At 37.2% G+C, this 14021-nt stretch overlaps 1 protein-coding gene across 2 annotated transcripts in view; it reads right to left on the bottom strand.

The window, feature by feature from the left end:
* Positions 1 to 208: 208 nt before the first annotated feature.
* Positions 209 to 14021, bottom strand: part of LOC311081122 (NLR family CARD domain-containing protein 3-like) — a 49806-nt gene continuing 35993 nt past the window's right edge. For both annotated transcript variants that reach the window (XM_084111529.1, XM_084111530.1), the window contains 2 exons: positions 3578 to 3624; positions 209 to 2997 (listed from right to left, as the gene is read on the bottom strand). In XM_084111529.1, coding sequence (XP_083967655.1) covers positions 2480 to 2997; positions 3578 to 3624 — 565 coding nt within the window. In that variant the 3' untranslated portion in view covers positions 209 to 2479. The remainder of the gene's footprint in view (positions 2998 to 3577; positions 3625 to 14021) is intronic.

Genomic DNA, 14021 nt, shown 5'->3' with positions numbered 1-14021 from the left:
TATATAGTACCTACTCTTTTAGCGCTCGTTCAGTAAGTACTTACTGAAATTAAGTCCCTTCTCATTGAGTATGCGGTTTGGGACGCAGCCCAAGAGTCCATGTGGTGTGAGAGTGTGACAGTGTGAAACTGTGTGTGGAAGAAGTAACAGATTTATTAGATATAACTCATTTAATTCAATTCAATTCACATTTATTTGTACAGCGTTTTTCACAATACACATCATTTCAAAGCAGCTTTACAGTCTACACTACAATTTACAGTGATCTGTTATCAGAGGAGACTGAGTCCTGACTCTCTCTCTCTGTGTGTGTGTGTGTGTGTGATGAACTGAACTGAGAACAGAACTGAACAGAAGCAGGCGTGTAAATAAATACACAGAACAATAATCATAAACAGAGGTATAAAGATCAAGAGGAAACTCAAATATGAACAAAAACAGCAAAACTAAACATAAAACTAAACTAAACTAAACTAAACCCTGACAACAACTATAATAATATGATAAATACTGTAAATCAAATGATCACTACATACATGACTGAATAAACACACACACACACACACACACACACACACACACACACAGGTTTCTATAGAGAATCATGAGATCCTTCATTTACACAGGAATTGATCAACAACTGTGATATTGATTCATGCTCTTGAATATGTCTTAATTCCCTCGACTTTAATTTTCTGTTCCTGTATTTCTTTCATTGTTGCTTCTAACTTTAACATCTTTGTCTTCTGACATCATCTTTAAATGTCTCTGTTTTATGATTTATTTATTGAATTTTCACAGCAACAGAGAGACAAACAATCAGAAAAGTAAAATACATAAACAATCACACATCAAAAATAAAACAAAGATAATAATAAAAAGATAAAGATCAATCCAGAAACCCCACTAACAGGTTTAGTAGCCTACAGTATACACTATATTACAACAGAAGCGTCTTTAATAATACAGACATAACCCAAAGCAGAGGAATCATGTTTTGAACAGATCCGAGAAGTTCAGATAAAACATCTCTGAATGTCTTAAACTGAGTTTAGAGTTGAAAGTCTAGTTTTGCTCGTATCATCCAGACATGTTTCAGCGAGTCTCATTGTGTCTCATATTTCCTCTCTCTTCTCTGTGTATCATTGTCTGTTTCTCTTTATTTCACTGACAGAAGTGCAGCTGTGTTATTAAAGCTCCAATATGTAGGAATTTTGTAATAAAATTTCCAAAAATAACTTGCACAGTGTGATATATTTCCTCCAGTTGTGTACTTACAATATCTCAAAAGTCTCCAAAGATTTTTTATTTCAGAGAAATTCCGATTTTAAATAACTGGCCGTCCCGGAAAAGAAATGTCGCGCCTCAGTGACGCAATGTCCGCTCTATCCTTTTTTTCCGCTATCCGATTTTTTTTTTTTTTTTTTTTTTTTTACAACAACTTTATTGAGTTTTTTTTCTTATCACAATAAACAATAAAGACGTCTGACAAAGAATAAAAAAAAGAATAAAATAAAAAATATGACCCACCACACCGGAATATCACATGGTCAAATGCGGAAGTGGTGGTTAAAGCGTTATAGCCATAGACTGTATGGTTATAGCTGTTATGGATCACGAACTCTTTGGCGAGTATTGAAGTGCCAACAAAACGAAAGCGTCCATATTCTGATACACGCAGACTGTGTGACAAACGGAGGAATAAAACCCAGATAAATATCGGCAGGCGTTTTCGAGATGGAGAGAGCTGCGCGACTATCTTGGACTTGACAGAGACTGCTCTCGCGAGTGTATTGATAGACAGGTAAGACATGCAACTGTCAATAATAGCACTTATAAACAAAGTTATATTGCTCTTTGTACTTTGGTAAGGCTTTTTATCACGTGTGGTGACCGAGATTATGGCAGTACAATTAAATACAATCGGATATGATGTTAAAAAAATATATTTAGTCATTACTTGCAAATGTTCGTTCAAATTTACTTTTAGATATTGGTTTGAACACGTTAAACAACACGGCATTAACCATAAAAACGTAAAACTGCACAACATAAACCAAACAAATCATTTGACAAATAGCTGTATGTTGTAACGGGATAATATAGCATAACATTTCACGTTCCTTGCAGTTCATTAATTATGATGACATAAAATAATACGATCAGACATACAGGTAATACAAAAACGAATAAATTACCTCATCCGTGATCATGATTCATTAATTCCATTTAGATACATTGCTATGGTGAAAACGCATTAAAAACGACATCTCCCATCGTCACCTCCTTCATAGCGTCATCAAGCTTCGCCTTTGTTATTGTTGGAAACTGCGCCCTCTTGTGGTCAAATACCAAAGTCGCATACTGGAGCTTTAATGTAATGAAGAGACAATAAGAGACTCTATAACATCTCACTGTTACTGATTTATCATGCAGCTCAAAGCATTATGGGTAGAATCTCTCATCAGTCTATTCTCATTCACCAACACAGTTTCACTGATGATCCAGACCAAACCATAAACCCAGGATAGAGCGGCTGAGTGAATGTGGTCTGGACTGTGTGGATGAGGCTCATTGTGTCAGAGACGCTGTAGAAGGACAGAGTTCCTGCACTGTGATCCACACACACTCCTATTCTACTGCTGATGGGCTTTACAGGGAGTTTAGTCTTTATGTTATTGTGTTTGAATGAGTATCTGGAGGGAGAGCAGATCAAACTCCAGGACTGATCATTATATCCAAACACACACTCATTACCCCATCCCTTCCTGCTGATGCTCTTATATGACACTGATATACACACACCTCTCCCACTCCACTCAATCTCCCAGTAACAGCGTCCACACACACTCTCTCTACACAACACCTGACGCACATCATCAAATCTGTCTGGATGATCAGGATACTCTGTGCCAGTGACAGTAATCACTCTGTTCCTCTCAGACAGACGGAGGAGTTTATTCACTGTGTTCAGATCCAGAGTGAACTGATGAGAATCTGATGGAGAGAAAACACATCAGTGAATTACAGAAACTTTCTATCTTGAGTCTTCATTTCAGATCTGACTAGTTCATTTAGGATTGTAAGCAACCAATGATAATAAAGCACTAAAGAAATATCATTCTGTAACAGCTTTTGTCCTGAATGAGGTTCTGGCTGAAATCGCCATGGTTACCAAACAGAAAAGATAGGACTCTTGTGTTCAAATATTTCTGTAATCAGGAATTATGAAACTGTCTTAACTTTTACAGGTTTTTTAATTGCTTTGCCACAATTTTCACAAGCAAGTATTACATTTTCAAAACTCTTAGTACTAATATCACAACAGATCAGACGTGCACTTTCCCCAAATATTCCAGCATGTGTGTGTGTGTGTGTGTGTGTGTGTGTGTGTGTGTGTGAGAGAGAGAGAGAGAGAGAGAGAGAGAGCATGTAAATACACACAATCACACAGTAATCCTGTTCACTGTTTATATAGAGAGAGTGTGTGTGTGTGTGTGTGTGAGTGAGAGTGTGTGTGTGAGAGAGAGTGTGTATGTGTGTGAGAGAGAGTGTGCGTGTGTGTGTGTAGACGTACATTTTCGTGGTCCTGCTGTTATCCTGATCTCTCCTCCATGATCCACACTACAAAACACACAGTGACAGTTAATCAGTAAACACACTCACAAACACATACACACACTCTCTTTCACACACACTCACACACATTTTTTCTCTCTCACACACACATAAACACTCTCTCTCTCACACACACACACACACACACACACACTCGTGAAGCAAACAGTACAATAAACACAATAAACAGCGTTTTGTGGCTTGTAAATGTGACAGATCGCTGTAGCGCCTCAGTTCAAGCGGCACGTGAACCGATCATCTCTTCTTTACTACTATTACTACTCTTTTTTTTTTTACTCTCTCCGCTAAAAAAAAAAACGTACTTGTCTCACAATTTCTGACACTCAAACACCAGAACCACACACACCAAATCTGCAAAAGCATACACTAATTATCGGCCTTCGACTCAGTTTTCAATTTCATAAAACACTTTTTGCAAACCACAACACACAATTCTCTATGAAACACACAAAAATCTAACAGGAAGTCTCTTGATATCCTTTTTCAAACACAACCTATCAAAATGCCACACTAATTCATCAGTGCCTCACACACACTCCTCACATGTGCAAACACTCATTGCTTTACTGAACTCCAACCAATCATGGCTTTAGAATAGGCCTATAAAAGGTCAAAGGTCGAGTTATACTGTAGGTCTGTGTAATACTGTATTCACAACCACAAACGCTTACAGTAAAAAAAAATTATTGTTTGGTTTCAATCTTACTTTTGTGTTTACCATGAATTTTTGCAACATCTCTCTGCCGATTACTTTCAATCTTGTATAGAAATGTACATAGAAGCTCATGAAAGAAGAGCTTTAGGTTTTGAATAACTGTGTGTATATGATATATCCAAAATATAATATTATGGCAAAGGTGTTTGCAACGTAAGACAAATGTTTGCTTTTGAGATGTTTGTGATATTTTGAATGCAGTGCTTCATTTTGCAGGAGATGTGAGGCATTTTGCATTTTGTGTGTGCAATTCTTGGATTTGTCTGTAAAGTTTTGAAAAAAAGAGGCAACGTTTTGAAAATGTTTGTAAGCAGTTGAAGAAAAAACTGTATGATGAACAAGTCAAAGAATGTTCCACGTATGGCTGAAACACCAGCATTGGCCTAGAAAGACAACATTCTGGAGTCAGGACTATAAAGGATGAAGGATGCCCTCTCTTCACTGTCACACTTTATAATCACTCTGTGTGACTGTACGACTGCTGGCCTTTTCTTGAAGAGAATAAACCTCATCAGAGACACTGGAAATGTTGGTCTCTTTTTCAGTGACTCCTCCCTGAAGTTTGGCTGTACTCGTTGCCCAGCCTCCCTCATATTCACACCTTGGACAAGGACAACTAGAGTGGCACCAATTTCATCTGAGACTGCTTGTCTTCTTCCTCTTCCCCTTGCCCTTCCTCCTCCTCTTCCACACCTGCTCTTCCTCATCCTCTTCCTCCTCTTACACACCTGATCTTCCTTATCCTCGTCCTCCTCTTACACACATACTCTTCCTCCTCATCCTCCTCTTACACACACTCTTCCTCCTCATCCTCCTCTTTCTCACTGTTCACCTCCTCTTACTTATACTCTTCCTCCTCGTCCTCCTCTTACTCATACTCTTCCTCATCCTCCTCTTACACACACTCTTCCTCCTCTTACACACACACACTCTCCCTCCTCTCCCTCTTATATTATTTTCATCCATTGTTGGTATCAACGTTCAGTGCAACATTTTGAGTCAGTTTTGGCTCTGAACTGACCTGTATTTTGTACAGTTGGTTTAGTCACATCATTAGAAATAAGTGTGAACAATTTTCCGTCGTTGTGTGTAAATGACGACAAATGTGTTGTAGTTGTGTTTAACTTTCATCTGCCTGTGTTTAGAGTTTTGAAACATAAGTGTATCACAGTGTGAAATGTGTTTTAGTGAGTAAGAATGCGTTTAGAGTTTTGCAAAAAGAGTAAATTTGCAAACAGTGTTTTAACTCCCTGAACTTGTTTAATGTTTTACAGAAAGAATGATTTATTTGACAAACTGGTTTAGGGTATTGGGAATTTGGTTCAGAGAAGTGGGTTTAGTGTTTTAGCAATTCAGAAAACCTGTAATAGTAAATAAACACGGTTTCGTCCGACCACGTTTTTCTTCTTTTATGTTAGTATTGAAATGTGCATTCAAAGAATCTGTCTAAAACATTTCTTTTCTTTTTTTTACCTTTAATATAGTTAAAGTTTACAATCTCTTTGATAATGGATATTCAATGATATCAGTCAACATCAGAGGTTTTAATAGCCCCATAAAGAGAACGTTTCTGCATAGTTTGCGCAGACACTCTGTAGATATGGCTTTAGTTCAAGAATCTCTAAAAACTTTAAAGAATCAAGAATCTTTAAAAACAACCGATGTTGCTCGTATACAAAACTAATTTTATAAAGTCATTGCTGCGTCCAGTGATGAAACAAAAACCAAAGGATCAACAACACTTTTGCAGAACATATGAAAGATTTACATCAACCGAAGGATAGTATAGATATAGTTGAGTGTCGTAAATTTCCACATGACATTGATCTACCACAATTAACATGAAGTGAATCTGAACAAATGAGTCAGCCTATAACACTTGAGAAGCTGTGTGCAGCATTAAACATTAAAAACAGCAAAGAAGGGGAAATCACCTGGGCCGGATGGGATCCCCCAGAATAAATCTTACATTTTTGGGACATATTAGGATATTGCATATTACCAATTATGCATTCTGCAATAAACACAGCAATGCGAAAGGGACACTTGAAAAACAAATGAATATAGCTCTTATCTCTTTAATTCCAAAAAAAGATAAGGATCTTACTAAATGCTCAAATTTTAGGGTTTTAGGGTCTTAGCTTTATGTCTTGGAAAATACATCTGCAAATGAGTTCATAGTGATCAATCTGGCTTTATTCCACATCATTCGGCTGCAGCAAATATAAGTCAGATGCTAAATGTAATTAATGAAAGTAAAAATAAAAAATCCTCTTGTGCAGTTTTATCCTTAAGCCCGGGACACACCAACGGCATTTCATAAATGTTTAATAAATGATGTTACATTTTTCTGTATGTTTTGCTCACATCAGGTGCACAGTAGTTAAAGACTTCATGTGTTTCAGAGAAGACAGCTGTCTATACCCTCACCAGTCAGCACTTACACTGCAGTACACACTACACTACACACTAGAGGCTGACATTTTTTCGGGAATCCCACGGGTCACGGGATTCCCGTGGGATTCCTGCAGGATGGGAGTCATCTTTGCTATTAATCACGGGATTTGGACGGTACAGGTCTACAGGATAAATGGTTAACGGGAGCAGACGGGAGCGGGAATCAACCAATAGCAAAGACGACAAAAAAAGAAAAAGTAAATGCACCATTTTGTAGTTTCCTTTTAATACGCCTACAATGTAACGCAATGTCATTAATAGGTGGGCCTGGTGAATATACGGGGGGGGGGGGCTCGGTTTTTTAAGCTGCGTAACTTTGCTAAATTATATGTACATTGTACAATAACATTACGATGTCCATCGATTTAAATAGTATGCTACATTTGTTGTTTAATGAGATGTAGCCTATGCTGTATGATAGAATTTTTGTGTGACTAAAATACTTAGATTCGCCTACTCGAATACGTATACCTAAATGGTCCAGTGGTAGAGCTTTCGCCAACAGTGTCAGAGGTTGAGGGATCTAATCCAGTCTCTGATCTAGTCAAGATCTAGTCAAGACAGTGCGGTGTGTGCGCAAGCCACACGAGAGAACACTGTATCAGCGCCACTTTTCGCAGCAGCAACTTTCATCACCTGATTTTCACGAGTTCACACTTACAAAGAAGTCAGATAGAATAAATCCGTATTTGGCGTGCTGTCCGAGGAGAGGGCCCCGGGCTCGGTATTTGGCCCGAACCCAGAGTAGGGGAGCGCGGGGCACAACCTAACGCGGGGTTAGTTGTAACACGCTTGTTTTAAATACTTCCGCACATGCTTGGATGACGGTGAATGATTGATGAATATTTGTTTATTTACTAGTTGCCATATCAACACTATAGAAAAAAAAATCCGCCAAAATTTTTTTTTTTTGGAAGATATCCATAGACATTTATTAAACCATAACAAAAGTAAATTTCTTACTTAAGTTAATTTTTCATCTCTATTTTTTGTGTTTATTTAAAATAAGACAAATCTGATATTATTTTAATCTCCAAGATGTTATTTAACAGTTGAGATAGTTATTTAATGCTTCGCTAACTAGCAGAAGACACTAGCAGGGTTTAAATCCCAGTTGTGCAGGCGGGGGCATGTTGTAACACTGCGTTATAATGTGCCCCTATTAGAAATATGCTATTATATTCTATACTTTTATTAATTTTATTGAGAAAACGTGAGAAAAAGGTGAATAAAGACTGAGAGTCAATGTTCAGAAATTACTAATTATTTATTTGTTTTGAACTATGTTGTATAGCTGTGTTTTCATGTGTTCGTAGTCAAAACTCAAAAATGAGTTTCTATTTAATTATTAAAAATTGCCATTATTTTATATGAAAAAGTTTTTTAATTGTATTTTATTTAGAAAATATTTTAGTTTGTTTTGTATATTTTTTTTATTAGATCAGATAACATTTTAAACTGCCATATGTCATGTTACAATGTGCCCCTCCACATGTTACAATGTACCCCACCTATGGGGCATGTTGTCACATTTCACTTCCATTCTTTAGGGGTATATCAAGAAAAAAGTATATATTGTATTAATAAAACAAAAACACATAATTGTACTAGACATGTGGGAAATTAATGTGGGAAAAAATAAATACTCTGAACCATAAGTAGATTTACACAAACTGAGAAAGTCAAAAAGCGTTAGGTTGTGCCCCGCTCTCCCCTACTCCCCCCGTATTCCTGGCTGTGAAAGAACAAGCCAAGAGTGAGGAGTCGGGGTGGTGGAGGGATGCTGAAACTGTCAAGGAAGTTAGGTGAGTAGACAGAGTGAATATATATAGGTGATCGTGATAGGGTAGACATGGTAATTGTTTGATGAGTTGATTGATTGATTGATTTATTTATTTATTGATTGATTGATTGATTATTTGAACGTGCTCCTCCCGAACTTTGTTAATAAAACATCATTAAAAAAAAACATTTCAGCGCTAGATCGTCTCTTATTTAACAAACGAACGAAATGAATGCTCTGCTGGTTAACTGGAGATGTTTAATTTATTTGTAGAATTGGTACATTCGTGCCGCGAGATGTTTTAAAAAGTGGTGGGGACATGTCCCACCCGCAAATTACGCCTATGTAACACTACACGCCTGATAAATGTCAACAATAGCAGATCGGTACGTAGTGAATTTAACTACCTTGTACTCATGTCAGTCAGCCCTCCCGGCTGCTTTAAACCTGAAGTTCATCTGTTTGTCACGTGAGTCACTATCACAACGTTAAGTCAGTGCGCACACAGAGATGAGTTGCGTGATAGCATCAATGGACTGACACGTGATATGCCGACATAATATTTTTCTTTTGTAGCTATTTTTCGTAGCTATTGTACATAAATGTCCTCAGGAAACTATTAAAATGAAATTATTTATTAGTTCATTATTATTATTATTAAAATTAAAAATTTAAATTGTTTTTATTAATCTGATTGGGTGGGCCACCGCACGATTTTATTTGCTGTCTTCCATTTTCTGGAGAAAATCTAGAAACGGGCTCAGCAGCTGGTCTAAAACAGGATGGAGAGCAGATTAAATCAAATTCTATGTATTAACTCAGTGGTTCTCAACCTCTCCTGCAGGGACCCCCTGACAGGCCATGTTTCTGTTTTAACCCTGAAATGGCACACCTGATTCAAATAATTAAAGGCTTAATGAGTAGTTGACTAATTGATTAAGTGACTAATTCCTACTCTTCCTATACTCATTAATTGAATCAGGTGTGCCATTTCAGGGTTAAAACAGAAACATGGCCTGTCAGGGGGTCCCTGCAGGAGAGGTTGAGAACCACTGTATTAACTAAACACTAATTGAAGAAAAAAATATATGGGAGCGGTACAGGAGCGGGAGTCAGTTTAAACAGGAGCGCGATGGGAGTGGGAGTCAATTTACCAGGAGCGGGATGGGATGGGATTATTTTTTAAACTTTGGTCTGGGAGTGGGACGGGACAAGATTTCTTTCTATGGGAGTGGGACGGGACAGGAGTGAAAATCCACTCCCGTGTCATCCTCTACTACACACTACAGAAGACAGCAGTCTATACCCTCACCAGTCAGCACTTACACTGCAGTACACACTACACTACACACTACAGAAGACAGCTGTCTATATCCTCACCAGTCAGCACTTACACTGCAGTACACACTACACTACACACTACAGAAGACAGCAGTCTATACCCTCACCAGTCAGCACTTACACTGCAGTACACACTACACTACACTACACACTACAGAAGACAGCTGTCTATATCCTCACCAGTCAGCACTTACACTGCAGTACACACTACACTACACACTACAGAAGACAGCTGTCTATACCTTCACCAGTCAGCACTTACACTGCAGTACACACTACACTACACTACACAACACACTACAGAAGACAGCTGTCTATATCCTCACTAGTCAGCACTTACACTGCAGTACACACTACACTACACTACACAACACACTACAGAAGACAGCTGTCTATATCCTCACCAGTCAGCACTTACACTGCAGTACACACTAGACACTACACACTACACTACAGAAGACAGCTGTCTATACCCTCACCAGTCAGCACTTACACTGCGGTACACACTACAGTGTTCAACACCTGCGATAGATGATGTGTAAACACATGAATAAATAATTTACAACACTTTCTGCATCCCCTAATCTAAAGTGTAAAGTATTCTTGACTTGTAAATGTGTTACACATCATTCATAGATCTTTCTGACCTGTTACAAATGATCTGTACATTGTATTCAAGGCATTTACAACACGTTCTGCACCCTCTAATTGCTACATACCTACAAAAAAATTTAACAATTTATGAAACGCATAGTCATGTTTCATAAATAATTAGTTAATAATTTACTAATCACTTGTAAATGACTTCTAATGGAGTTTACAAAACATACATAAAATGTTAGTATATCACTTGCTAATCATTTATGAATGTTTTGTAAATGATTAGTTCATCATTAACTAACCACTTATAAATGACTTACAACTGAACATTATTATAAAGTGTTACCAAAATACATTTTGTCATTGAAGGAATTTTAAATTTTATATATGCAGTACTAATTCTAATTCTGATTCTCTTGGTTGGGGGTTATAATGTGTTTTGGGAAAAGGTAAAAAATAAGTTTTGTGGTTTAAATAAGGGTTCAATAGGAAGACAAGGTATCCAGAGAAATATGCAAGTTCTTGGTGGTTAGTTTAAAGGGAGAGCAGGGGTGGGTATAAGGGCCAGCTAACTGGTGTTGGTCTTATTATGGATCTTGTTTTCTCAGCTTTGTTTTTTTTTCTTCTTCTTTATCTCTTTTTGTTATGTGTTCAGGACATTTCATGGATCAGGGTACTGCAATAGTTATACATGATACAAATGGCTGGTAGCACAACAAGATTAAATACAATTATTAATTTTATCTCTTGGAATGTAAAGAGTTAATATTGTTAAGACCAAAAAGTTCCTTCACACTTACAGTCCCTCAAGAGGAGACTTGGATTAAGAAACTCATTTTCTCACCTCGGATGTTTCTCGCATTAAGTGTACATGGGTTGGTCACTGTTTTCACTACAAATTTGCTGTGAAGGCAAGAGGGACAGTTATTCTTCTACATAAGAACATTGCTTTTGAACCTGAATCAGTGATCTCAGATCCAAATGGTCATGTTTTTGTGCCTGGTGTTTTACAGTTTTTTTTATTCTATACTCTCTAATCTTGATAGTCATCACAGAATTTAATTTGGTTCAAAATACAATATTGGACAGGTCGTCTTCAAAACACACCACGTTGTCCAGCTGCCAGACTTCTAGAAGCCCTGATATTTACGAGTTGTGGTCGTGTCAGTGAGAAACATGGAGGAATACCACAATACTTAAAGGTATTCAACAGAGATATTGTCAGGCTTTTCTATTTACAGCGAAGTAAGCTAATTGCCTGCACAGAATATGATGGCATTGTAATATAACAATGTAATATGTAACGATAAAGTTTGCAGTGGCTTCATAAATTAATTAAAAACATAAAAAAACAAAGTACACCTGATGCACATTTCTTTGTTCTTAATTTTCTAGAAATAGTTTAAGAACCTTGCTGTATTTTTGTGTAATTAATTAAGAGAAAGTACATTGCCATCTTACTCCGAGGAAAGTGACTTGAACGCAGTGCCGTCGGAAACATGAACTTCCCATCTCGTAAGTACGAATTTCCCAGGGGGACTTGAGCGCACCTGTTATGAACTGCTCCGAGACTCGAAGGTGAAGATCCAAATGCAGCTTTATTACAGAGTAGTCGTACAGGCAGGGTCAACAACAGCGAACAGATCAATGGAGGAAACACAGAGAACATCCGAATAACAGGCAGAGGTCAGGGCAGGCAGCAATTGTCAGAGTCCAATAAACAATCCAAGTCAGGCCAGGCAGAGAAACAATCAGGAAACGGTGAAACAGTCCAAGGTCAGCAATACAAGAATCAAACACGGGTAAATAACGCTCAGAAATGCAGTAACAGTACAACAAGACTTCGCACTGAGTGAATGTGAAAACCAGGTATATATGGTGTGAGTGAAACAAGGTTATAAGACACAGGTGAATGAGATGATGAGTGCTGATGAGTCCGGGCAGTGAGTTATGGGAAATGTAGTTTGTGAGGAAGTGATCATAGTCTATTGTGGAGCGCCCTCTGGTGGCTCTCGAGGGCACTCCAGCTGGTGATCGTTATAGCACCATCATCTCTGATCATGCCCCCACCTCTTTGGATTTAAGGTTTACACAAGCCAGAATTTATTCTAAACAATGGAGATTTAGTTCACATTTACATTCTGATAACAACTTCAAATATTTCCTCACATCTCATTTAAATATATATATTGAAATAAATGCCAATATTTCTATTAGCAGCATCACACTGTGGGAGGCATTCAAAGTCTACATCCATGGATAAATAATAATTGCATGTGTGTCAGTTGAGGAGATCTGAGAATGTCAGGATGGCAGAAATATCTGACCAACTTTCTAAACTGCACCTCCAATATTCTCTGACCCCTTCACCCACAATTTATAAAAAACATCTCCAATTTCATTCAAAGTATAGCTTACTTCTAACTCACAAAGTTGAAAAGCAATTGTTAAGTGTTAGGCAGGATTTATTTTTATTTTTTTGGTGAAAAAGCTGTCCCTTTATGCAGAAGACCTTCTTTTATACATAATTAACCCAATTTCATTGTTACCTCCAATACTCAAGATTTTTTAATTATTTAGCAAACTCTGGCAACAAATTGTATCTTCAAAAGAGTTAATTGTTCCCTATCAATTTAGCAGCTGAGACACTTTCCCAACATAATTTCCCCTTTAAGTGGGCTCAGGAAGGATTCAGATATCTAGGCGTATTCATCACTAAAACACGCAGATATCTTTATAATTTTTTTTAATTCTTTAATTGATGTTTATAAGGCAGTATAGAGACGTGATCCTCTCTTCCTATTTTGTTAATTCTGGGGTCTCAGTATCATCAAGGACCTTTATGATAAAGGATTATTTTTATCCTTTTCAGAACTGTCAGAAAAGTTTGATCTTCCTAAAACGCATCTTTTTCGCTTCTTTTAGATCAGACATTTGGTAAAAAATCAGTTTCCCCAGTTTTCTAATCTTCCTCCTGATTATAAAATGGACCCCCTTCTTTCTCTTAGTTAGACAGAAAAGGGCTAATCTCTGTAACTAATGAATTAATAGATTGATTATATCCTGACCCCAAGAGCTGGGGGTCACTATACTTGAAATAGAGTGGGATTATAAAATAGATTTAGTACATTCTTCCTCTATATGCGCCCAGCACAGTTTGATGCAAAGCAAGATTATTCATAGAATACACTACACCAATGACAAACTACACTATTTCACTGCACTATTGGCCAGGAGGCTCATTCTCTTTAAGTGGAAACATGCATGCCCTCCTTCATATGATGGATAAAAGAAATTATCTTGTTTAAAGCTGGGGAAAAAAAAAATCTTTAAAAGGGTATTTTTTTCATAAAACATGGAAACCTTTGTTAAATTATATTGATAGCCTACCATTGATCTCGCACTCGAAAACACAGATGAGGATAAACTATATATATATATATATATATATATATATATATATATATATATATATATATTAATCAT

The sequence above is a fragment of the Abramis brama genome (genome assembly GCF_963993115.1).
Source record: "Abramis brama genome assembly, chromosome: 4".
Lineage (NCBI taxonomy): Eukaryota > Metazoa > Chordata > Actinopteri > Cypriniformes > Leuciscidae > Abramis > Abramis brama.
This window is presented reverse-complemented; position numbering and strand designations above follow the sequence as displayed.